The 27840-nt window shown below is 35.5% G+C and overlaps 1 protein-coding gene across 2 annotated transcripts in view; it reads left to right on the forward strand.

Moving 5' to 3' along the window:
- The window catches only part of DIAPH3 (diaphanous related formin 3), a 571929-nt gene that overhangs the window by 180309 nt on the left and 363780 nt on the right, over positions 1–27840 (forward strand). For both annotated transcript variants that reach the window (XM_061171200.1, XM_061171201.1), the window contains 5 exons: positions 11943–12053; positions 12340–12458; positions 13295–13411; positions 17384–17502; positions 20254–20318. In XM_061171200.1, coding sequence (XP_061027183.1) covers positions 11943–12053; positions 12340–12458; positions 13295–13411; positions 17384–17502; positions 20254–20318 — 531 coding nt within the window. The remainder of the gene's footprint in view (positions 1–11942; positions 12054–12339; positions 12459–13294; positions 13412–17383; positions 17503–20253; positions 20319–27840) is intronic.

Here is a 27840-nt window from a genome sequence, read left to right on the forward strand (position 1 = left end):
ATTAGATTTGTTTTGGCTACCAGACATTAAACTAAATCTATCTGGTCTTTTAAAATCCTGATTACTGTATGAACTTGAAGGCAAACTACATGAATCAAAAAAATTCTTGGGTAAATTTATTCATTTGTATTATGGGTAGTTACTCTGATTTTACTGAAGGTGCTAAGTTATAGAAAAAAAATTTTATAGTTACGATAAAATATGATAAAGAGAACTATTAATTAAAAACTGAAAATTAAGATTACTATTCCATAGAAGACAGTAAGACTTGAAGAAATGAAAATATATTCGTCTAGAGAATTGATATAATTTTGAAATGATTTTTTTTAACAGTTTTATTGAGATAAAATTTATTCATTTAAAGTGTGCAATTCCATGTTTTTTTAATGTATATTCAGAACGGTGCAGTTTTCACCACAATCAATTTTAGTACATTTTCATCATCCCCAAAAGAAAGCCCTCATGCCCTGGCCGTCACCCCACGGTGCCCTCATTATTTCTAGCTGTAGGCAGCCAGTACTCTACTTTCTCCCTCTATAGAGTTTCGTATTCCAGATGTTTGGTATCAGTGAAATCACAGAGTATGTGGTCTTTTCTTCCTTCTTTCACTTAGCATAGTATTTTCAAGGTTCATCCATGCTGTAGGATGTATCAGAGCCTCATTTTGTTGTGGTTGTTGTTGGTGCCATATATGATGCTGCTGTATGGTATCCCGCATTTCGTTTATCAGTTGTCAGGTGGTGGGCATGTGGGCTGTTTTAAACTTTTTGGTTATTATGAACAATGCTACTGTGAATATTTGTGGGGATGATTTCTTTCTTAATGACGGCTTATTTGCCATATTTAGTGTTAAGGCATTAAGGATAGAGAGGAGGGGCTAGCAGCAACCTCTTTCTGGACAGCTGTGGAAATTGCCTGAGGAATTTTTATCAGGATACAGGTGGCTGATTATATTAGCTTTTATGAAACTAATTGCTTAAGTTGTAATTAAGTATATTTTCTGTTACACTTAGTAGTGTTGTTATTTTTTGATGTCCTATAAACACTAAAATTTCTTGATATAATTTTTAAAGTTTAATTTTCAGTGAGAAGTGAAAGGTCATTTTAGCATCATTTAATTTCATTTCTTTCTTATTTTTCTGATAAGTTCAGGTTAAATTTGTGTGGTCTTGATTAAGAATAGACAATGGAAAGAATTGTTCTCAATTCTAATATTCCCTGCTAAACCATTTTGTTGTGCGTTTATACTCTAATGGATGTTTCTTCTTCCTATTAAGCCAAATGTATGAAATAGCTAGCAGGTAGCAAGCTTAAGTTAAGAGTAAAGTTATTGTTTTCCTGATAGCTAACGTAGGGGGAAAAAAGTAAGTAGATTCTCTTTTCTGGGGTTGCTAATTGTGTTTTATTTCCTTTAAAATGATCAAGCAGTACTTTAGTAATATCTAAATACTTTTCTCTCTGGGTGTTTCTAAAGTTAACCAAAATAAAAAATATTTTAGAACTAGCTGGTTATCAATTTTCCCATAAAGCTATTGCTCTAAGTACCGATTTTATTCCATTAGCTATTTAAGTTGCATTTATTAAAATGTACTAGTCAGGGGTGATATTAGCAAATCAAATTAAAAATAAAACTTGTTTGTCTCTGAATAAAATAGAAACCAATTGTTTGCTTTTAAATTGGAGAAAATAGGAGATAGTAAAATTTTAAAAATCCTCATTGTTCTTTTAGTGCAAAGTATATTTATTCCAAAGTACTTTTTAAGGGAGGATTGTTACATTTACTTAAGTCTGCTAATAATAATGATGAAGATAACGTGACTACCTCTGATTCTGATAGGGTCCAGTCTTCATGTGTGTGATTAGCTCCTTGTGTTGGCTGGGTCTTAGAAGAAGGTTGGAATAATGTGAGTGCACCAATCTCTAGTATCTGTCACACTTTGATTTTCATTGTTATTTTCATTTCTCTCCACTTATTATTATTTTTTCTTTCCATGTGTGTCTTCTTTCTTCTCTTGTTAGAGCCATACTTTGCTCGAGTGTCCGCAGCATTATCTAGATCCTAAAGAGTTTGTTCAAACCCATGTTGTTGGGCATAGGGCTGATGGAATTGTGGTAGATTTTTGTCAGGAAAGGAATCAAAGTGTGGGAATCCTGGAGTTTTTGGGGTTGGCTATTTGACTTTTCCTCTGCATCTGTGTCCTCAGTGACGGCACGCTGTACCTTCCCTTCCTATGGTGTCTTCCTGGACTTCTGGAGTGTCAAGAACACAAAGGAGCTGAGCTTTTATGCCACTTTTAAACTACCGTGTTAGTCTGCCACACTTGTATGGGTGCTGCTGTCAAAAGACACGAACTCCTAGGTCAAAAACAAAGGACTTCAGTTACCCACAGCCATAGCAGTAGCTCAAGTATCAGCTTTGTCAACCCCAGTTTCCAGTTGCAGTGGGTTGTGTTATAGGGACGACACCCTGACCTTAGAGGATCCAAGTCTGCTATCATGGGCAGCAGTTACTCTGACTGATACAGGCTGTGATGAGATCCATTCCATTTGTCTCCTAGAGTATTTAATTAAGCCTGCTGGTCAGCAGTGCTTCAAGCAGCAGGTTGAGGCTGCCCTGCAGTACTGACCTCAGGCATGCCTTCCAGGTCCCAGATCCCGTCAGCTGAACAAATCCCGTAAACCATCAGGGTCTATCTTAGGACACCAGGAGGCTTTCTTATCTTCTTCTGTTGCTCTTTCACTCGGCCTGAGGTATTAATGATTGCACAGACTTCCCTTTGTTCAGCAAGGAGGACATCTGGGGCAACTCTTTCATCCGTAACAACCCTGCCAGTGAGTTAAAGCTGACCTGAGTGCCTTGCAGGGCTGACGCAGTGTCACTGATCACTTCAGCTAAAACCAGGGACACATTTCGTATCATCTGTTCTAATTCGGTGACTCATTGTAGGGATAACTGTCTGCAGGTGCATGTATGTAATGATCAGTGTTCTCTCCAGGAAACTGCCCAGAGTAACCAAAGTTGGCCTGGGTGTGGAGAGATGGCCACAGTTGTCTGAGGCTGCACGTGTGCTGGTACTGTTTCCTCACACACCTGAGCATCTCTTATGAGCACCTCTGAGGTGTAAGTCATGGTGTTTTTGGAGAGAGAGGCAAGTTAATGCCTGGCTTTCCCACAAGATACATAGTTTTGAAGGTGCACATGGTGTTCCTGGAAGGAACATATTGTTTATAGTTGTTGGGGACACCCAATTGGGATCTCTGTCGGTTGGGGGGCTACCAGGTGACAGTGCTTTCAACAAGGCCTCCCAGCCAGCTGATAAACTTTTGGGTTCTCAGTTCAGGAAATAATTGAGTCCAGTCTTTATTTTGGAGGGACTGTCTGAAGACATGGCTGCAATGGCAGGTTGTGTTACAGGAGCTTGGAGAACACAGATCTTTCAGAATGGGCTGTGGGTCTGCCTGCCCTTTTGCTCTGGAGGGGAGATGCTGTCTCTGTCTTCCAAGGTGGTTTGCTATACAGACATCCTTGTCAAGGTCTTGCAGAAGAAAAGCCATCTGTACCTCTACTTGCAATACATGCAGAGACACAGAGAGAATTGCCTGGCAGCAGAGAGCAGACCTTTGCACCTCCTTCTGTAACCTTTTTGGCTTCTTTTCCTTCAGCCTGATGCTCCTGGTGTTGTTCCTGTATACACAAAGGTGTGCATTTGTTGTACCTTGATGTTGAGTGAATGGAACAAAACCTTCACTAATTTTGGTTCATGTGATACTATGGAGTACTTATTTTCCCTACACTAGTTACTGACTAAAGGGAAAACATGTTTTCTAAAGTTTCTTAATCAGAGAGGAGAAGAACGAGTTCTGTCAGAGACCAAACATGAATAAGGGGAGAGCTGGGGATGCTTGTTTCAGAGGGGCAAAATTCTTGTTCTTTTGTCTTTGGTGCTTTGATGTCGACCTGCAGCAAGCTTAGTTTCTGAGCTTGATCACTTAAAATATACTTAAATCCTTTTATGTAATTGCCTCCTGGTTTCTCAAAATTTGACTTAGTATATTCTTTAGATACTTATAGTTAGCTGGATTTTTGCTGTATTTCTGCAGACCACTTATTTTTATTATTACCTAGTAAAAATAACCCAAGTCTTGTAATTTCTTTACCCACTACTGAAACACATAGCCATTATTCTTTTTAGGATTTTTTTTTTTAATTTTTTTTTATTGTGGTACAATATACATAACATTAAATTTACCATTTAAACCATTTTTAAGTTTACAGTTCAGTGACATTAAGTACATTCACATTATTGTGCAACATCATATCTTTGGGCTTTTAAAAAAAATGTTTATTTATTTATTTATTTATCTTTGGCTGCATTGGGTCTTCGTTGCTGCACACGGGCTTTCTCTAGTTGCAGCGAGCGGGGGCTACTCTTTGTTGCGGTGCACGGGCTTCTCATTGTGGTGGCTTCTCTTGTTGTGGAGCACGGGCTCTAGGTGCACAGGCTCAGCAGTTGTGGCGCACGGGCCTAGTTGCTCCACGGCATGTGGGATCTTCCCGGACCAGGGCTTGAACCTGTGTTCCCTGCATTGGCAGGCGGATTCCCAACCACTGCGCCATCCAGAGAAGCCCCTCTTTGGGCTTTTTAAGATCTAGTGAAGATGTTAATGAAACAGTGGACAAGGATGGTAGATATATCCTTCTAAGATTCAGTGGACAGGAGTGGTTGGTAGATCCTTTTAGGATTCCTATGGTAGATATTTCTCTATTCTGGAATGTATTTTCCAAAGAAGCAAAAACTAGGAATATAATCCAAGTCTTCGGCGTCTCTGGAACTGTTACTAGAGGAAAATTATGTTATAGACACATTCAGGTCTTAACAAGTATCTTATGGTTACATATGAAAGTGCAGAGGGTGGTCACATTTAGAGAACAATAAGAAAAATTGAAAGTGTTCTGCTAAATATGAACTTCATTTATAATACTTATGAGTTAGACAATTTGAAAATGATACTCTTGCTGAAACTTTTTTTATGGAACCAAGACTGTTCATCTGGGTCCCTTGAGAAGCAAGGGATTTGATGTGCAAGGGACTAAGGGAAATGCCTTTAAGGGAACCTGAAGAGGGAGTTGGGGGAAGCTGGGGGATGTCAAACTCAATGCGGATCTGACCCCAGGTGAAGGAGAGAGGGAAGGAAGAAGCGTTGGGTGGAAGTGTCATAGGTTGCTGTGCGTTTCTATGAGGACTTGGCAAGGTGGTTGGGGAATCCTCCAGCCAAAGTCGTGGGCATCCCAGGATCAGGCACATTTTAGTATTCTTGCTGTGATCAGAAGTTGGCTGGGGGAGCCCATGGGAAGTGCGGCTCCAGCTCACCTGTTGTGATGGATGTCATAGGGCAGCAGCCAGGGCTGTTGGTCATTTATACTCACTGCAGTCAAAGACTGAAAGTGCATTCTCATGGCTGCCGTAAAGACAAAGTTTTCTTAACTTAAAAACGAAACAAAACAAAACAAAAACCCCAAAAAACCTCTTCACTCTCTGTGGATTTCATTGAGTTCAATTACAGAATAGATCTTTGAAAATTTGATTGGATCGAATTTCTTCCATGATAGTAGGAAAAAATGGTGTTTTTTTAATATTAAAAAATTGAGATATTTCCCCCATTATATAAGTAGTTTAGGTTCATTAAAATGTTAAAACCAGAGTAGGAAAAAAAATCACTCTTAGTTCAATTATCACTGTACTTTGAAATATGTTACTTGGCAATAATCGACAAATATGACATTGAAACAAATAAGTTACAATGCCTTTTTGAATTTAGCCAAGTTTATTAGCTTCTGTTGTTTCCCTTACCCCTTAAATGCTCAAAACGTACCCAAGTTTAATTTTGCACGAGACCAAATGAAGGTCTTCTTATAATGAATAGTCATATCTTGATTTACTGTTTCTTTTTGTATCAAGTATCTCCTACCCCCTCAAAAAAGTCAATGTTAACTAGAGTTATTTTTAATATCAAGTAAGTCGTTCGCACATTTAATGAAGGACCAAATGAAGAATACAGAGTATAGTAGAACGTTTATCTTTAGGATCATTGTTGGGGCATTCCAGAAGGATGCAGAGATCAATTTATTTTAATTCCTCTCTTTTTTTTACCACTACTTTTATTGAGGTTTGCAGCATTTTGGTTAGTGTATCTGTATGAATCAAAATGTTAAACATATTAAAATGGACTAGTAAATAATATGCCATTAAGCTAATAAACATTAAAGAAACAGAGTAAAATAATATAATAACGTGAACTCATATTGTCATGTGGAGCACACACCTACTAAACTAAAAAAAACATTTTTTTCCTAGAGTATACTGCCAATTTTCTGAGTCTGTGTAATACATTTTTTCACTTATGCTACAATAGACCACCAAAAAGATACACTTAATTCACGACTCAAGGTAACTGCAAAGTTTCATAATTAACCAGTCAATTAGTTAATTATTCAGAGATTACCGTTCAGGGTTCTGCTAGATATTAGAACTATAAAGATGAATGAAATACACTGCTTAAGTCCTTAAGAAGCTTATACTCAGGAATTTATAGCTGGCTAATGTTTCATATGAAAATTGCGATACTAGGAGTTTCAACAAAATGGGAGAACACAGAGGAAATTCATGATGTCTCAGGGGGAGTGTCTGAATAAACATTTAAAAATCCAAGTTCTGTCTTGAATCCAACTGTTCCTGTTCATATAAATTAGGGCCTCTTGAATCCTTCAGTTTATTTCTCTGCATCTGTATGAGATATATGCAGTTACCTCAAGCTCTGACTTGTCCTCTTACTGTGTCTATCATTTACCGAATATTTAATTGGAAACATAAGTAAAATTATAGGACTTTACATATGCTAATATACTTCACTCTTTCTGTGTTTGTCTACATAATGTAGTAGTCTATTTTAGTTTATATTCTGAATTAGCACATGAGATTTTAAAATTCTTTGGAGTTTCTTTAGTTGCACTGGAGGCAAGATATTTCTCTATAAGCATCATTTACTCATTTTAACTTGATAATGTAGAATTTGATTGTGCAAAGAGAGACAGATGATTTCTGCTATGGGGTAGAGAAGATGAATAGCAGTCTAACCTGTGTCTTCCAGGCCCAGATAGTAAGTATTCACAGATTCTGATAGAATTTTTATTTAAGTACTTTACTGGTGCTTGTTTCCAGTATGAATTTAGCTTAGGAAGCTGATATGTTTTCATTGTAGTATAGCCATCATTTTACATGTGAAAACATGTTATATTCAGGATGAATATGTTGACCAAGTGTGAACGAATGTTTGCTTTTGCTGTTTGTTGGATACCTTTTCAATTCCTTCCACATAATCATGGAGAAAGCATCTGTGCTGGTGGCCTTTGAAAAACCTGGACAGGCCTGTGTTTGAGGCTCAAGAATCACTGCTGTTAGTATACCTGGAATTTTGTGCTTAAACTTGTTTGTCTGAAAAGGGTTGGGAACCAAAGGTTAAAGATGCATAAAGTATTTATTTTTTCTCCTGTTTGTGTTGCACATAGTGATAGCAGTAAATTAAATTGTGTACTAGAAGAAATTTAGGTGATACATATTCACACATGAAGAAACCTTCTCACTTCATTTTCAAGGGCAGAAAGCTGCTTTGCTGATTAAGTGATGTAAATTCCGGCATGTGTCTTTGTCTTGCTGTTTAACCTCTTTCTACTTCTAATGATTTTCCTTTGATCATTTGCCTTGTTCTTAAGATTGCCTTTGACAAGCTCTATCCCTCATATTGAATATCTTTGAGATTTTTGCTTACAGTTTATCTACTTCGTCCCCTGTTATATGTCTTTACCCCTCTAGTTTACAACATTGCTGACATTTGTCCCACTATTTGTAATTACTGTTTTGGCTGCTTATTTTCCTAATCCTTGGCTCTGTGGGGTTTGCTGGTCTCAGCTTTTGTAGGACATTTTCAGTCTGTTGCTGCTCTTGAGGAAATCCTCAACTGTCCTGAATTCTAGCTGGATATGTGCGTGCCTGTGTGTGCAGACACATCTTTACAGCTAGAAGTTATGTTAAAAATACCTTTTCTCATGTGAGCCTCCTTTTTATAATTGGGGCAAGAGTAACAAATGAGTTTATAGCATTTACTTTCCAAATCATTAGAACTGAGTACATATCTAACACCTAAAGATATGTCTTACTTATAAGCCTTGTTTAAACCAAAGGTTAATAAGCAGTATTTCTAAAGTATAAAGGTACATATGGAGCAAGGAGAATATTTTAGAGCCAATTTTAATTGTATGCTTTCATTTACTGGTTGCATATGGTACATGTGAGAAGGAAAATGTTTTCCATGTGCAACGGCAGTTCTGTCCCTTTGTAGAAACTTCTCTTCAAGTCACCAATTTGCCGGATGCAGTGGTAATTATCTTCTTTGACCTATTAGAGCATTTGACACAGTTGATCACTCTCCCTGTTGACACACTTTTCTCCCATTCTTCCAGGACACCACAGTGTCTTCATTTATCTTCTACCACGTTGATAGCTTTTTACTTTTCTTTAAGTCATTTCCTCAACCTTCAAATCAAAACCTACAATTGAAATGTCCCAACCAGTTCTTGTACCTCCTCTTCTCTCTCTCTTTACTACTCTCTCGATGATTCCATCTAAGATCTTGGTTTTTACATACAAATGCTATGGTAATCTCTTTCTCCAACTGGAGTCTCCTATATCCAATTTCCTTTTCTAGTTTTTTCGATGAGGATCAATAATAGACAATATTTCCAACTTAACATCTCCAAAACTTAAGTCCTGATCTTTCTTCCCAAGCCTGTTTCCTCTGTTTATGCTGATTTTTTTTCTATCTTAATAAATGTCAGCCTTTGAATTGCCCAGGCAATTCAAACTGTGGATTCAATCTTGCCTCCTCTCTTTCTATAGTAGTGATTTCTGTCTTTTTCATTTCATAGCTGCATCCCTAGCACCAAGAAGTGCTTAGTAGACATCATTAACAGGCTTGGAAGGAATGAAATGCATGAGCTAGTAAACAGAGAAGGTCTGGTACCCAAAGATAGAACCTTCAGATAACTTAGGATGCTCCCAGAAGGGCAGAAACTCTTGTTTTCTTACCCTCGTCAGTTCCAGAGGAAGGTAGCTTTTGCCTGCTGTTGCAACTGTTAGTATGGCATAATTAATGCATATTAATGGAGATCATATATGCTACATTTTTGGAACATCAAACAGAACATAGTGATTAATTCTTTATGATGAATATCACAATTTCATTATTTCCTTGAGCTTCTGTTAATATTCCAGCATTCACTAACTAATTTCTTAAATGAATGTATGATTCCTAATGTACATTTCAATCTCAGAATTTTAAAAGCAGGATTTATCCTATTCTCCTGTGAAATTTGTTTCTTTCCTTGCATTTTATGTCTCTGTTAATGGTCCCACGTCCTATCTAGTTGAACAACAAAGGTGGGAGGACTTGTAAATTCTTTTCTTTTGCCTCAACCGCATGTTCACCCAGCCATCAAATGTTTTTCAAATGTTGTTCAAGACCTCCTCATTGCTCAACGAAGCTACTTCTATGGTAGCTTCTTAACTTGAATCTATTACCTCTATTATCGCCGTTCCTCTGCATAAAATCCTTTACGATTTCCCCTATTTCCACCTGAGTCAGAAAGTTCTGACTCGGCACATGAAGCTGTGCCTCATCTGTCTGGCTTCATCTTTATTGAGTCCTTCCCCTGCTCTCCCACTTCCCGCCTTACAAATTGCTCAGGAAATCTGAATTCCTTGTAATTCAGCAAAAGAGCCCAAGTCTTTGAACATGTAAATTGCTCTGCTTTAAACATCTTGGTCCTCCTTTTCATCTGGCTGTCTCCCTATTAATCCTTAAGAGTCAGTACTGTTCCTCAGCTGTCCTTGTTTTTATTTACTGTCTCCACATTCTCATCATATACTGAGCACATCTCTTACAGTACATAGTATATTTGTGTTACTGAACCTACTTATCTTCGCTAGGGTAGGCAACATGTCCTATTTTACCTTTTTAGTTCCTGAGCCTTTTCTACTGTCTCTAGGAATTGAGTTATATGGGATAGATGCCAGATTGGCTCTCACTTATGCTGGTATGCTCTACCAGTGTGAAATCATGTGATAAAAAATGTCTAAATGTCTCAATATATGTATTAGAAACCTAGAAGGAACTCTTTGGTCTTTACCTTGATTATAGAATTTTTTTATCTGTAAGGACATAAATCAATACATTTTACTGTATGTAGACATATGTTTACATGATATAAATTAATCAAAGAGTGGTTGTAGGTCATGATAGTGGCAAATTACTGTTACAATTCGGAAGGGATCCGAAAGAATTAAATTCATTATTTCAGCTTAAGTCAGTTCCTAGTTTTCCTTTTGTGAAAAATTGCCTTTTAAAACGTTTCCTGGGAGTAATTTGGATGATTCTTTTCCCTTCTTTTTCCTCAATTTCATGCTAATATTATTCTACACATGTCAACTTTCCATTTAGGTGATATTTGCTGCTAATTTTTATGTTGTTTATTTTTGCTGCTTTCTTTGAGTTGTCTATAATTTGCATCTTTTCCTGGAAACCTGGTGACTAATACTAATTTAATTTCTCTGAACGTAGAGAAATTAAATTAGTATGCTAATTTAATTATTTGTATGCTGTTTGAGATCTTTCAAAATGCTGAAGAAAACATTTGTGGGTATTGGGTAATGACTGGCAAGGAAGTGGAAAGAAAGCATTTTAAACTTGACTTTTTGACATGAACTGGTTACAGCTGAGTGAACGTGTACTGGAAAGGTAGACGCCGTTTTAAGTTTTTTCTTTTTTTCTTTTAAATATGTTTTCCTTTTCCCTCTTTTTCAAGTTTTGACAGTAGAGGCATGCTGGCCAGATTTTAGTGCTTAGATATCAAATAGAACAATTACAGTATATTTCAACCAGCAGGAACTGAGACCCCTGTTGGTGTCTTAATCCCAAAATGGCATTTTAAATTCATATAAACCTTGCCTTAAGGGATGGAGAAAGGACAATTTAGGGAACAGCATGAGGTTAAACACATTGATCAGTAAGCTGGTCTTTCTTGTTAGATTTTGGTAGAATGTGGACTTAGAAAAATAACATCATCAACAACAGCAAAGAATTCTTTGCTTCTCTAGAAGCAACCTCTTTTGCTTCCATTATATAGATTTTGGATAATGAAAAGATATAATTAAGCCAGGGATTTAAAAAAAAGGAGATCCAGGTTGAAAGTTGGAGTGTTAAATATGAATGGGAAAATACAGCGATTTTTAATTTTCATCATTTAAGTTATATACTAAAGCATTTAGTTAGCTATGTTATTCCTTTATGTCTTCTCAATAAGCATAACACACAGTAAGCTGAATTTTTGTCAAAGTGTAGGAACCATTGCCTGATAAGTTAACGTCTAGTAATTGGCTGTGCAATGTTCATAATATAATTTTTGGTTATAACAACCCCATTAACTAGTTTCAGGCCTTTGTTAACTCTTGTTGACTTAAAGTCTTTGGGTTCCTCTTGATGAATGGGAAATTATTTTATTATCCTATTTTAGGATGGGATCTATCTATGGATATTTATAGTTTTTCAACTAGTGTGTGTTCAGTTTACGTCTTATGTGTATGGAATGATATTTTTGGACAAGAACTTAACTTTTGGTTGGAGTGAATTAAAAATTCCACTGCAACTATATTTCTTGTCTAATTTATAATTGACTAAAATATTTTACATACAAATTATCGTTTTTATAGACTCACCTGTGAAGGAAGATATTTGATAATACTTGGAACACAGCCTTGATGTTTCAGTTCTATTACTCCTTCTTTAATGTCAGAATCCAAGTCTAAGTCTTGCTGTGTAATTTATTGTAGGTAGCATGTATGCAGCTTATCAATGCTCTTGTTACATCTCCTGATGATTTGGACTTCAGGCTTCACATCAGAAATGAATTTATGCGTTGTGGATTGAAAGAGATATTGCCAGTAAGTGTCCTGCAGTCTCCTTATTAATATTTAAATTAGAGAATTACTTGAGTAGGGGGAAATTTAGATAAATTACCTTCAAGAATAATTTATCTGTGGGAAAAAAGGCTTGAGTATAAAATCTATTTTTGAAATAGATGATAAGGTTTGAGTATTATTTAACACTTTAAGTGTTTGAATGCTGTAAATCAAGTTGAATGGTTGGTTTATTGTTTATGTTTTTCATTAATTTTTTGCATTGTTAAAAACAAAACCGTTCCTTATAATTCCTATTTAATATTTCTAGAATTTAAAACGTATTAAGAATGATGGCCTGGATATACAACTTAAAGTCTTTGACGAGCATAAGGAAGAAGATTTGATTGAGTTCTTCCATCGCCTCGAAGATATTAGAGCTGAACTTGAATATCCTTTTGTTCTGAAGTCTAATCAAATATGTAAAATTACTGCTAACCCTTAAACAGCCCCCACCCCATAAAATATTAAACTTCTGAAGCCATTTCTAGATAAATGATATAAAATCAAACCTTTATTGAATCAGAAGGATGTTTGTATAAACCTTTTTTATTTTATTAGTTTATGTGTGTTTTTGTGAATACATGCATATGCAAATGGATGTTACAATCTACAAATGGATGCTTTTTAGAGAAGCCTCTTATGTATACATGTACAATCTGTTCTTTTTGTTTGGCACCTCCCCTCCCCCTAGTGCCTTCATCGTTAGGAATAGGTGCCCTTAGCCTGCTGGTTAGTTCCTACCCCGTACCTTGGGTGTATCCTCATATGGGCCTTTGTTAATTCTGTGCATCTGCACCTGTCTGTGCTTGTCCAGGGATCTGCCACCTTTCTGTCTTCCACTGGGGCTGCCCCATGGTAGGTAATGCCTAGCACCAGCCCTCTTGGTCAGGGCTCCCCCAGAACCCAAAGACTTCGTTCACAACCAGCTGCCCACTACTCTTTCTGCCAGCAGTATCTTGGCTCAAGAGAGGAATATTGGTTGGAGTTGATTGTGGAGGAGAAGCCAGGAAGTGTCAGGTCAAGTTGTCATTTGCACATAGTTTTCCCTCTATTCTCATTCCTAACTACATGTGTTTTATTATATGCTGAGTATATATGATGCCTATTTTAGGTTAAGATACACAATAATCTTTTGAAGCCTTACAGAGCAGATTCCGTGTCACATTATTGCAGTTGTTCGGTATAGAGGATAAATAAATCCACATATTCCTTAATCAGTTTACTGAAGCGAATGATCTTCACAACATGGTGTGGAACACAGTTAAGGAAACCAGAGCAGAGGGATATTTCATTTCAATTCTGCAGCATCTTTTGCTGATTCGAAATGATTATTTTATAAGGTAAGAGAAAGCTATATTCTAATATTTTCTTTCACTAATAAAACTATTTTAATTGTGAAATTTACCTGATGTTTGATTTGGGCAAGCAGATATTTTTAAGTTTTGTATTTCTTTCATAATATTGATTCATAGAATGCACTGTTTCATCTGGGCATATATTTAGGTAGAAGATGGTATAAAATGATACTACTATTACTTTCTAAGCTCCAGCAGATTCTTGGTTACAACTTTTCAGCTGAATAAAAATGCAAACTAGCAACAAATTACTAGTTTACTGCATGATGAATAATGTTTTCTGGTTAGTCCCTAGGCAGTAGGAATGGCAGATACTAAACATCACTTTTATTAGTGTTTAAGTAGCTAGCAAGTTCCTTAATAATGCAGTTGTGTTTAATGTTGCTAATGTATCAGAAAGCTAGACAAATGACTTTTCAAGTTTGATTATATCCTAGGCATCTTGAGCGTAACAAATTGTTTACAGAAAATAATTGTTTATCCATGTCTATCTGTAGTTATATATGGATAGTAACACTTAAGCTGCTGGATTGTTATGAAGATTAAAATGGTAACATGCGTGAGACTCCTAGCCAAATATCTGGCATATGGTGTATGCTCAATAAATGTTCTCTATACCCTCTTAACTCTTTTATTACTGTTTTATGAAGGAAGCTGAGATCTTTGAATATAAAACCATTTTGGCCACCTTTAATTTAATTTTGCTGAAATTTTATTCTCAAATACTATGGGTAGTATGTCTTTTCTTACTCTAATTTCAAGTAGAAGGAGTTGCTAGACAGTCTCATTCAGGCTGTGTCCTCTAGGTGATGTCAGAGGGTGTAATTTAGGTTTTTGATGTACCTAACAAGTGAATAGAATAAAAGTCTAAACACGGTAAAACTTTAGGTTCTTCGAGATGAGTACAGATCATCCACCCTACCTCTTTCCTTTGTAGAATTGGGAAATCCCAATGGTATTCTAAAATAGAGTTCAGGAAGCTGTTTTGAGACTTCATTTGCTTCTTTCTCATATTTTATTAAAATAAGACACTTTAAATATTTAACCACTTTATAAATGCTAGGTAAAAAATACTAATACTTGATTAATAATATTTTTAAGTATCATAGGTACCCCACTAATTGTAATACTGTACTCTCCTGAAGACTTACCTAAAAATAAACTTGGAACTTCCATTTATTCTAAAGTAGCCCCATCCTTTTCTTGATACCTGTGTGGTTGGTCCTGTCAACCTCTGACTTTTTGCCGCTTGAATTTCCAAGAATTTAAGACTGCTGTTTGCTTTCGAAGCATTGAATGTGTCTATAGTGTTACAAAGGGGGTTATTTAATCCCTTCGTCTGTGTTCCGGGGGGCATGTGGTTGTGTCTAACTTCAAAGCAGATTAAAAAGCACAACTGTAGTGGGGCACGCTCAGGCGAGCCTTTCACTTTAGTGGAATCAAGAGTCTAAAGAAATATTACATTGTAGCATTACCAAAGTGACATTAGTGAGGCATAGAAGTTCATCTAGTTTGGTCATTTTTTGAGCAGCACCTTTTAAGTTTGATACTCCTCTATGTTGCCTTCTTTCTTGGCTCTTTAAGCCCGAGGCCCTTGGTCTTTGTTCCAGATATGGTTGCTATGAAGGCAGAATTCTTCGCATGACTGCTGTAGTGAAGATGATCCCATCGATTCTTTCCTATGTTCCAAAATTCTCAGTTATTTATTACTATTATTGTTGTTGTTGATTCTTAGAGTGAGTATACATTTATTACAAGATAGAGTCAGAATTGTGGTCACTTACATAATATTTTTATTATAAATTCATCCTTTTAATTAACATACTGTAAATTTTACTCTTTTTGCTGTGCAGTCCAAGATTCATAAATCTTGTTCTTTTGGATTTACCTTCATTTTTCAGTTTTACTATCTCGAATGGACCTAGATTTCACCTTTCAGAAATATTCAGTTATCTGAACATTTTCGATTGATGAACATTTAAAATTAATATTGACATTAATAAGTACAATTTTTGAAGTTTTTTATAAGTTAATTTTCATTGTAGAATGCAAAATATTCTCATTTAGAAGAATTAGTGGATAGGAAAATTAAAATCTTTGCTTATTTTCACATCTGGAACGAAAGGAAATTTTACTGAAATGGAACTCGATTGGAGAATGTACATCAAAGGTCCCCAAGAAAAATCAAATGCAGTAAGATAATTGGAAGGTGGATAGAAGATCAAATTCAATTCTGTAACAAATTATTAATGGCTTATTGTGTGCAAAATAGCATGTTAGTTGAATGTGCATGGGAGATAATTTCTGATATTTGGTAAAAAAAAAAAAACTGCAGAGAAAGTGAAGGTGATTTCAAAATATTCTCCAACAAAAATGACTTTTATTAATGAAGTAATGACATTTATGTTTATCCCTTAATTAGGTTGTTTACATATTCCTCTGACATATTCACTACCTTATCAATATCACTCATAGAGATTATTTTCTAGATTTACATTTCTGGAATCCAGAAGTACATTGTTCTTTACTAGTATTGCCTTACTGAAAGAGTTTTTGCATGAATTTTCAGCTACATTATAAATGAGCTCATAATTTAGGGTGGTGGAAGTGAGAAAACACTTAATGACATTATGTTTTTTTAAAAAATTACACACAATAACTTGTGTTAATTTAAGCCTTGTTTTTATTAAAACAACATCAAGATAACATTAAATAAGAGTAAAAAAGGGACAGAGTGCATCATCTCAGTTTTTAAATGTGATAGATAGAAACATGTGTGCAATTTATGTACCTCAAGTGTAAATGTGGTTATTATAGCTAAAATATTAGGGAATGGGAGATTATTTCATTGAAAGAAGTTGAGAAAATTGAGGAAAGCATTGATAATACCTTCTTGCTTTAATTTGTATCCAAGAATACTATGTCTTGAATATTTTTACTCTATGACAGTTAATGAACATTGTCTTATTTGCTAATGTTAAGCTGTAGTGAATTTTATTCAGCATAATGGATGGTTTATTAGGTACCAGGTAAATAGGTCCAGGGCAGTAGGTCATAGTATACAGGGAAGGAAATCTCAAGTAGCTGGAGGCATCATCTCATACGTGGTGAGAAGGGGTTGGAGAGGAAAACTGTGCAAAAAGTCACTGAGAAGAAATAGTCCTAAGTGGTGGTTTGGATGGAGGACTGTACTCATTAGAATATTACCCACCCTCTCTATCACTCTCTCTATCACTGTAGTTTGGTTTTGTTTGTAAAATCTTCTGGATATTTCTATCACATTTGTTGGCTTGAGTTTTAAGCGATGTTTTTTAGCTTATTACTAACACAGGTGGATTGAACTTAATTGTACTAACACATGAAGCCTATTTGGGGATTTTAATTAAATTTAAATTTTGGACAAAAATTGTTATACTGAATTTTTCTAGCTTTCTTTTGAGTAAGGAACGTTCATTTGATATTGTTTATAATTCACAGTATCACAAACATTCTAAAAACAGTGAACTGTATGGTTTTAAGAACCTTCCAGATAATTTTTTAGAAAATATATCTTTTGGTTTGTATTAATAAAATGAATTAATGGTAGCTCTTTCAGTATGGCACAGTGATAGGTTGATGGTCTCTGCTGAGGACTGCTTTTAAGTACATATCACTTCATTTTAATATTCTCTTTCTTACTGCCTACTAATTAAGTCAAGATTCTGACTTTTGTAAGAAAATGATCTTTAAAGCACACTGTATTTATAGCTAAAAGATCATAAAAAATATAATGTGTTAAAATCATTAGAAGAAAAGTGGCAATTGTATTTACTCTCACTCCCATGTTAAATCTATATGTCAACTGTTGAAACTATACAATTGTATATTATTGAACTAGAAATCAAGCTACTGAAATATTTTGTTTTGATGTAAAGCTACACTAATAGAGTGTACATTTATTCTTTTCCTTGGTTCTAGGCAGCAGTACTTCAAGTTAATTGATGAGTGTGTATCCCAGATTGTACTGCATAGAGATGGGATGGATCCAGACTTCACATATCGAAAAAGACTAGACTTAGATTTAAGTCAGTTTGTTGGTGAGTGTTTCTCTGTTACTTAAATGGAAATACCTTATGCCCCTTACCCATGGGTTAGTGCTAGAGTGTTGTTTCTCACAGTGTGGCCTGTAGACTCCAGAGGGTCCTGGATACCTTTTCAGGAGGTCCTAATAGTCAAAGCTATTTTCATAACAATACTGAGACAGTTATTTGCCATTTTTATTCTGTTGATATTTTCAGAGCAATATTGGGAAAACTGCTGGTACTTTGTTGTGAATCAAGACAGTGGCACCAAACTGTATTGGTAGCCATGGGATTCTTTATTCTCAGTAAAACAAAAGAAATGAAACAAAAAAAGTGCCATTTTTTATTTAAGAATGTCCTTGATAAAGAACTAAAAAAAGTTAATTTTATTAAATATTTACCTTTGCACACACATCATTTCAATATTCTGTGTGAATATATTCAATATTCAATATATAGTGTGTGTGAATCACTTGTGCTGCAAACCAGAGTCCAATAGGAAATACTTGTGTAATTGTCTGAGTTGCCAGCTGAAATGCCTGCTTTTTTTTTTTTGAACTTTGAAAAAAGGGTTGTCATACAAATTCTGGCTACTCAGATGTGAGTGTTTGGCACACGCTTTCCTACAAATGAAATGAAATGTGTCTGTAACTTCAATGAAAATGATAGAATATGTTACCAATGATAAAATTGGAATAGTCAAGTAAATATTTGAGTTTTGGAAAACTTGTACTTGCTGCCATCATCTTGGCAGCTTTGCAGTTCTAAATTTTTTTCTGATGAGATCAGTGGTGGTATTACCCTATCTGATTATTTTGATATTGTATGATGAGATGTGTCACCATTTGGAGGATCTGCATGACTCTGCAAACCACTCTTTCCCAAATGACCAGGGCTTGATGTGTCTAAATGATTTAAAAGTAACAGAGTACAAAATGGTCATTGACATCATACCCGATTCTACATTGTAACTAATGTTTAAGAAGTTACCATATGTCAAATCTTGGTTTAGCATTAAAAAGGAATATCTATTATTTGCTTGAAGTTGTTTTTTCTTCATATAATATTTGAGTTCAGGAAGAAGTGTGGAATGTATAGAATGAGAAAGGAGTAGATAATACTAGTGAGACTGATAAAGTGAATACTTGTTTCTCTCTGCAGGAGAGAAGAAATTAGGAGTTCCTGGGGGTGGGAGGGACATAGAAATGAAGAAAAATATGCTCTAAATATGTAGCAAACTAAAATGTGGAATGATTCTGAACAGTGTCTGAAGAGAAAACTTTTTCTACCTGGACATTAGGAATATTTTTTCTTGAGTAGGTGAGAGGTTTTGACATTGAATTCTTGAGAAGGAACTACTATATAATCTTTGAATACTTCTTGGCTACATAAGTGAAACATGTTACATAGTTATAATAAGTTCATTGTGTTTATTGATTGTAAATGTTTAGAATAAACTTATAGACACAATGCAGAAGACTTAAATACAGAAGAGAGTGTCCCTGTATTTACACGCTTAGGTGAGAGAAGACAGTAGGGGAGACATGTTGGAAAGTATAGGGCACAGATAACTCCATATATTAAAGAGGGATTCAAGAGATGCTGTCTGTGCAACAGGAATCAGAGGATTAAGTATTAATTTAGTGCTACAGAGCCAGCCAAATGAAAGTAAAAAATTATCAAAAATTGGGATTAGATAGGAAACAGTGTTTTCTTATTTCATAGTAGGAAGTTATCTATAATGTCCTAAATAGTTAAATCAGAAAATAATGGTGTACACACTTTATTTAGAGTTAGGAAGCTAACCACCAGAGCTGTAAGAGGAAGCATTTAGGAAGCGGGACTGAGTTTTGGACACAATGATTTGGTTGACTCTTGCTTCTCCTAACTTGTTCTGTGGTATGTTTTCTTAAACCATGTTCATTATTACTTTCATTAAAAAAAGAAAGAAGGGATACAGTACATTCATGAGACATCCATAATGAATTCATTCATAATATGAATTACTTCTCCTGCAAAGTATCCCATCATGTGGATACATATCAGAGCTTATTAGTCAATCTATTATTGGTGGACATTTAAGTTATTTGCAGTTTTTTGCTAACATAATATTTTAATGAATATTCTTGCTTAAAGGCAAAGTCCTAGAAATACATTACTGGGTGAAAGAAAATACTAATTTTAAGTTTTAGTACATATTGCATAGTTTCTCATCAGCAAAGTTCCTTAATTATACTTCCACTGTTTTTAGGAGAGTAGGGTTCCCTGTGCTATCTCCAATACTTGACATTAGGGATCATTTAATCTTTGCTTATTTCTCATTAAAAATTTTTATATTTTCATATTACTAGGGAAAATCAAGTATCTGTTCTTACGATTTAGCAATTTTTAATTTTTTTATTCCTAATTTTCTGCTCATTACTATTGCACATTTTCCTAGTTGGTATTGACTATCCTCTTCTCCTCTTTTTTCAAAATATTTATGAATTGAGGATAGCAACCTTTCAGTATTGTATGTTACAGTTGAACTCCCTCCTCCTTTTGCCTAATACAAGGTTAGAATTGTAATTGGGTTTATCTTTCTCCTTATATTTTGTGACCTTGGTATCATGCTTAGAAAATCCTTCTCCATTCCAACATTATATGTTTCACCATTTTGTTTATTTTGTTACTGACACTATTTCTAATTTTTCTCTGCGATTTTTTTCTTTCTCAACTTTTAAAGTAACAATGAATTTAAGAAAAATTTTGTCATTGCAATTTTAGATATTTGCATAGATCAGGTGAAACTAGAAGAGTTTGAAGAGAAAGCATCAGAACTTAACAAGAAAGTAAGTAATTTGACTAACTTCGCAAGACTATATGGGGGCTCCTGCAGCTCTGCTTCTGCCTCATGGCCTCTGTGCCTTCTACTCACTTCCTTCTTTACCTCCTTCAGGTATTTGCACAAATGCCATTCTCTGAGGAGGACTTCCTGGACCATTATATTTAAACATTTAAACTCCCCACTCCCAACTCTGACCCTCCCTGTGCTTCTTTTCTTGTTTTTCTACTGTTGTATTTATCACCATCTGACATGTTGCATCATTTAGGTATCTGTGTGTGTATATGCAAATGTCTTGTCTATTTCTCCCTCTGGAATAAACTTTATGAGGGATTTGTGTTTGCTTTATTCACTATCCTGGCACCTAGAACAATCCCTGGACTGAGAACTAAAACATATTCTTTGAATGAGTTGAATGAATAAATGATTGACAATGTATAGAGTCAGCATTTTAAGATTGGAGTATTTCTCAAGACATCATATAATTCAGGCCCTTAAGATTGAAATTATGTCTAAAAATTTTAAGAGAAAAAGTTTAACTTGCTTTCTGTTTTGATTAAAGTTACTTCATTAGACTAAGTGGAACCACGTAAAATTGTCATTTTCATAGATAAAAAGTATTGGATGTCAGCAGTTTCATTTGTTTCTGGCCAATAGTATTGCTGACCATCTAGCCATTCCCCACTTTTCTTTAAGGTAGTGTTTTGTGCTTTTATCTCTACTTAATGGGTATCTATTAGACTTTTTCTCTGTTTTTTAAATTTTACTTTTAAATTTTATTATTTTTTTGTTGTTGTTGGATTCTTTACATTTTAAGTAGTCACTCTGATTTGAATTCTTAGGGCTGGTTCCTCACATTTGAGGAATCATGGTAATTACTGCTACCACCACCTCAATGAACACATATGAAAGGAACATTTACACTGAGTTAGGCACTATGCCAGAGACTACATTTTTGATGTGTCAGGCCCTAAATGAATCTTGAGAGAATTGTACATTTTTTATAGACTTTTAAGATAAAACATAACTTGCAAATGGTAGACACTTTCATGAGTTATTTGTAACTTATGAAAAACTTTGTTAAGTGTCCTGTCCAAGAAGTCCTAAGTTTCACCAAATACTTGGTGAGAGGATATTATCTCCCAGGCCTTTGGCTGCAGGCTTGGATTACAGCTGTGGATATGATATCGCCATTGCTGCGAAGCAAATTTGTTTACAGGGGGAAACAAATTAATAGATCCTTTAAATTAAGTGTCGTAAGTGTTCCAGTTGATAGATGTTTGTGTTGTATGGTGACCTTTCACCCCACTGACTCTGTATTCCAAGCTCAGTAAATACTTCAATTCATCGTGGGAAAGTAGTAGCAAACTTTCAAGTGTTTGATTTGAATTCATCCCAGACAGTTTAAATTTGCTTTCTTTTTTTTAATATCTTTATGGAGTATAATTCCTTTACAATGGTGTGTTAGTTTCTGCTTTATAACAAAGTGAATCAACTATACATATACATATATCCCCATATCTCCTGCCTCTTGTGTCTCCCTCCCACCCTCCCTATCCCACCCCTCTAGGTGGTCACAAAGCGCCGAGCTGATCTCCCTGTGCTATGCGGCTGCTTCCCACTAGCTATCTATTTTACATTTGGTAGTATATGTAAGTCCATGCCAATCTCTCACTTCATCCCAGCTTACCCATCCCCCTCCCTGTGTCCTCAAGTCCATTCTCTACAACTGCGTCTTTATTCCTGTCCTGCCCCTAGGTTCTTCAGAACCATTTTTTTTTTTTTTAAGATTCCATATATATATGTTAGCATACGGTATTTGTTTTTCTCTGTCTGACTTACTTCACTCTGTAGGACTGTCTCTAGGTCCATCCACCTCACTACAAATAACTCAGTTTCATTTCATTTTATGGCTGAGTAATATTCCATTGTATATATGTGCCACATCTTCTTTATCCATTCATCTGTCGATGGACACTTAGGTTGCTTCTGTGTCCTGGCTATTGTAAATAGAACTGCAGTGAACACTCTGGTACATGACTCTTTTTGAATTATGGTTTTCTCAGGGTATATGCCCAGGAGTGGGATTGCTGGGTCATATGGTAGTTCTATTTTTAGTTTTTTAAGGAACCTCCATACTGTTCTCCATAGTGGCTGTATCAATTTACATTCCCACCAACAGTGCAAGAGTGTTCCCTTTTCTCCACACCCTCTCCAGCATTTGTTGTTTGTAGATTTTCTGATGATAGCCATTCTGACCAGTGTGAGGTGATACCTCATTGTAGTTTTGATTCGCATTTCTCTAATGATTAGTGATGTTGAGCATTCTTTCACGTGTTTGTTGGCAATCTGTATATCTTTTTTGGAGAAATGTCTATTTAGGTCTTCTGCCCATTTTTGGATTGGGTTGTTCGTTTTTTTTGATATTGAGCTCCGTGAGCTGCTTGTGTATTTTGGAGATTAATCCTTTGTCAGTTGCTTCATTTGCAAATATTTTCTCCCATTCTGAGGGTTGTCTTTTTGTCTTGTTTATGGTTTCCTTTGCTGTGCAAAAGCTTTTAAGTTTCATTAGGTCCCATTTGTTTATTTTTGTTTGTATTTCCATTTCTGTAGGAGGCGCGTCAAAAAGGATCTTGCTGTGATTTATTTATGTAACAGAGTGTTCTGCCTATGTTTTCCTCTAAGAGTTTTATAGCGTTTGGCCTTACATTTACGTCTTTAATCCATTTTGAGTTTATTTTTGTGTATGGTGTTAGGGAGTGTTCTAATTTCATTCTTTTACATGTAGCTGTCCAGTTTTCCCAGCAGCACTTATTGAAGAGGCCGTCTTTTCTCCATTGTATATTCTTGCCTCCTTTATCAAAAATAAGGTGACCATATGGCCGGGAGTTTATGTCTGGGCTTTCTACCCTGTTCCATTGATCTATATTTCTGTTTTTGTGCCAGCACCATACTGTCTTGATTACTGTAGCTTTGTAGTAGAGTCTAAAGTCAGGGAGCCTGATTCCTCCAGCTCCATTTTTCGTTCTCAAGATTGCTTTGGCTATTCGGGGACTTTTGTGTTTCCATATAAATTGTGAAATTTTTTGTTGTAGTTCTGTGAAAAATACCATTGGTAGTTTGATAGGGATTGCATTGAACCTGTATATTGCTTTGGGTAGTATAGTCATTTTCACAATGTTGATTCTCCCAATCCAACAACATAGTATATCTCTCCATCTGTTTGTATCATCTTTAATTTCTTTCATCAGTGTCTTATAGTTTTCTGCATACAAGTCTTTTGTCTCCTTAGGTAGGTTTATTCCTAGGTATTTTATTCTTAATGTTGCAGTGGTAAATGGGAGTGTTTCCTTAATTTCACTTTCTGATTTTTCGTTGTAGGTGTTTAGGAATGCCAGAGATTTTGTGCATTAATTCTGTATCCTGCAACCTTACCAAATTCATTAATTAGTTCTAGTAGTTTTCTGGTGGCTGCTTTAGGATTCTCTATGTATAGTATCATGTCATCTGCAAACAGTGACAGTTTTACTTCTTCTTTTCCAATTTGTATTCCTTTTATTTCTTTTTCTTCTCTGATTGCCATGGCTATGACTTCCAAAACTATGTTGAATAATAGTGGCGAGAGTGGACATCCTTGTCTTGTTCCTGATCTTAGAGAAAATGCTTTCAGTTTTTCACCATTGAGTATGATGCTTGCAGTGGGTTTGTCATATATGGTGTTTATTATGTTGAGGTAGGTTCCCTCTGTGCCTACTTTCTGGAGAGTTTTTATCATAAATGGGTGTTGAATTTTGTCAAAAGCTTTATGTGCATCTGTTGCGATGATCATATGGTTTTCCTCCTTCAGTTTGTTAATATGTTTTATCACATTGATTGATTTGCATATATTGAAGAATCCTTGCATTCCTGGGATAAACCCCACTTGATCATGGTGTATGATCCTTTTAACATGCTGTTGGATTCTGTTTGCTAGTATTTTGTTGAGGATTTTTGCATCTATGTTCATCAAAGATATTGGCCTATAGTTTTCTTTCTTTGTGACATCTTTGTCTGACTTTGATATCAGGGTGATGGTGGCCTCGTAGAATGAGTTTGGGAGTGTTCCTCCCTCTGCTGTATTTTGGAAGAGTTTGAAAAGGATAGGTGTTAGCTCTCTAAATGCTTGATAGAATTCACCTGTGAAGCCCTCTGGTTGTGAGCTTTTGTTTGTTGGAAGATTTTTAATCACAGTCTCAATTTCAATGCTTGTGACTGGTGTGTTTATATTTTCTATTTCTTCCTGGTTCAGTCTCGGAAAGTTGTACTTTTCTAAGAATTTGTCCATTTCTTCCAGGTTGTCCATTTTATTGGCATAGAGTTGCTCGTAGTAAGCTCTCATGATCTTTTGTATTTCTGCATTGTGAGTTGTAACTTCTCCTTTTTCTTTCTAATTCTATTGATTTGAGTCTTCTCCCTTTTTTTCTTGATGAGTCTGGCTAATGGTTTATCAATTTTTTTATCTTCTCAAAGAACCAGCTTTTAGTTTTATTGATCTATTTTATTGTTTCTTTCATTTCTTTTTCATTTATTTCTGATCTGATCCTTATGATTTCTTTCCTTCTGCTAACTTTGAGGTTTTTTTGTTCTTCTTTCTCTAATTGCTTTAGGTGTAAGGTTAGGTTACTTATTTGAGATATTTCTTGTTTCTTGAGGGAGGATTGTATTGCTGTAAACTTCCCTCTTAGAACTGCGTTTGCTGCATCCCATAGGTATTGGGTTGTCGTGTTTTCATTGCCATTTGTTTCTAGGTATTTTTGATTTCCTTTTTGATTTCTTCAGTGATCTCTTGGTTATTATTAAGGAGTGTATTGTTTAGCCTCCATGTGTTTGTATTTTTTACAGATTTTTTCCTGTAGTTGATATCTAGTCTCATAGCGTTGTGACTGGAAAAGATACTTGATATGATTTCAATTTTCTTAAGTTTACCAAGGCTTGATTTGTGACCCAAGCTATGATCTATCCTGGAAAATGTTCCATGAGCACTTGAGAAGAAAGTGTATTCTGTTGTTTTTGGATGGAATGTCCTATAAATATCAATTAAGTCCATCTTGTTTAATGTATCGTATAAAGCTTGTGTTTCTTTATTTTCATTTTGGATGATCTGTCCATTGGTGAAAGTGGGGTGTTAACTTCCCTACTATGATTGTGTTACTGTCGATTTCTCCTTTTATGGCTGTTAGCGTTTGCCTTATGTATTGAGGTGCTTTTATTTTGGGTGCATAAATATTTACAATTGTTATATCCTTCTTGGATTGATCACTTGATCATTATGTAATGTCCTTCTTTGTCTCGTGTAATAGTCTTTATTTTAAAGTCCATTTTGTCTGATATGAAAATTGCTACTCCAGTTTTCTTTTGATTTCCATTTGCATGGAATATCTTTTCCATCCCCTCACTTTCAGTCTGTATGTGTCCCTAGGTCTGAAGTGGGTCTCTTTTAGACAGCATATATACGGGTCTTGTTTTGTATCCATTCAGCCAGTCTGTGTCTTTTGGTTGGAGCATTTAGTCCATTTACATTTAAGGTAATTATCGATATGTATGTTCCTATTATCATTTTCTTAGTTGATTTGGGTTTGTTATTCTAGGTCTTTTCCTTCTCTTGTGTTTCCTGCCTAGAGAAGTTCTTGTAGCATTTGTTGTAAAGCTGGTTTGGTGGTGCTGAATTCTCTTAGCTTTCGCTTGTCTGTAAAGGTTTTAATTTCTCCATCAAATCTGAATGAGATCTTTGCTGAATAGAGTAATCTTGGTTGTAGGTTTTTCCCTTTTATCACTTTAAATATGTTCTGCCACTCCCTTCTGGCTTGCAGAGTTTCTGCTGAAAGATCAGCTGTTAACCTTATGGGCATTCCCTTGTGTGTTATTTGTTGTTTTTCCCTTGCTGCTTTTAATATTTGTTCTTTGTATTTAATATTTGAGAGTTTAATTAGTATGTGTCTTGGCATGTTTCTCCTTGGATTTATCCTGTATGGGACTCTCTGTGCTTCCTGGACTTGATTGACTATTTCCTTTCCCTTATTAGTGAAAATTTCAACTATAATCTCTTCAAATATTTTCTCAGACCCTTTCTTTTTCTCTTCTTTTTCTTGGACCCCTATAATTCGAATGTTGGTGCATTTAATGTTGTCCCAGAGGTCTCTGAGATTGTCCTCAATTCTTTTCATTCTTTTTTCTTTATTCTGCTTTTCAGGTTATTTACCCTATTTCGTATTCCAGGTCACTTCTGCGTTTTTCTGCCTCAGTTATTCTGCTATTGATTCCTTCTAGAGAATTTTTCATTTCATTTATTGTGTTTTTCATCATTGTTTGTTTGCTCTTTAATTCTTCTAGGTCCTTGTTAAATGTTTATTGTATTTTCTCCATTCTATTTCCAAGATTTTGAATCATCTTTACTATCATTACTCTGAATTCTTTTTCAGGTAGACTGCCTATTTCCTCTTCATTTGTATGGTCTGATGGATTTTTACCTTGCTCCTTCTTCTGCTGTGTGTTTCTCTGTCTTCTCATTTTGCTTAACTTACTGTGTTTGGGGTCTGCTTTTTGCAGGCTGCAGGTTCATAGTTCCCATTGTTTTTGGTTTCTGACCCCAGGGGCTAAGGTTGTTTCAGTGGGTTGTGGAGGGGACTAGTGCCTGTGTTCTGGTGGATGAGGCTGGATCTTGTCTTTTTGGTTGAGAAGACTGCGTCTGGTGGTGTGTTTTGGGGTGTCTGTGACCTTATGATTTTAGGCAGCCTCTCTGCTAATGAGTGGGGTTGTATTCCTGTCTTGCTAGTTGTTTGGCATAGGGTGTCCCGCACTGTAGCTTGCTGGTCGTTGAGTGGAGCTGGGTTTTAGCGTTCAGATGGAGATCTCTTGGAGAGGTTTCGCCATTTGATATTACATGGAGCCGGGAGGTCCCTGGTGGACCAATGTCATGAACTCAGCTTTCCCACCTTTGAGGCGCAGTCCTGACACCCGGCCGGAGCACCAAGACCCTGTCATCCACACGGCTCAGAAGAAAAAGGAGGAAAAAAAAGAAAGAGAAAAATAAAATTAAATTAAATAATTTAAAAAAATTATTAAAAATAAAAAAAGTTAAAAAGTAATAAAAAGAAGAAAGAAAGAAGAGAGTAACGAAACTCAAAAACAAATCCACCAATGATAACAAGCACTAAAAAACTATACTTAAAAAAAAAAAAATGGACAGACAGAACTCTGGGACAAATGGTAAAAGCAAAGCTATACAGACAAAATCACACAAAGAAGCATACACATACACACTAAAAAAAAGAGAAAAAGGAAAAAAATATATATCTTTATATAAAAAAAGAAAAAGGAGGAAGAGAGCAACCAAATTAATAAACAAATCTACCAATGATAATAAACTCTAAATGCTAAACTAAGATAAACGTAAATCCAGGAACAAATTAGATGCAGAAAGCAAACCCCAAGTCTACAGTTGCTCCCAAAGTTCACCGCCTCAATTTTGGGATGATTCGTTGTCTATTCAG

This window comes from Eubalaena glacialis, chromosome 16, assembly GCF_028564815.1.
Source record: "Eubalaena glacialis isolate mEubGla1 chromosome 16, mEubGla1.1.hap2.+ XY, whole genome shotgun sequence".
Taxonomy (NCBI): Eukaryota; Metazoa; Chordata; class Mammalia; order Artiodactyla; family Balaenidae; genus Eubalaena; species Eubalaena glacialis.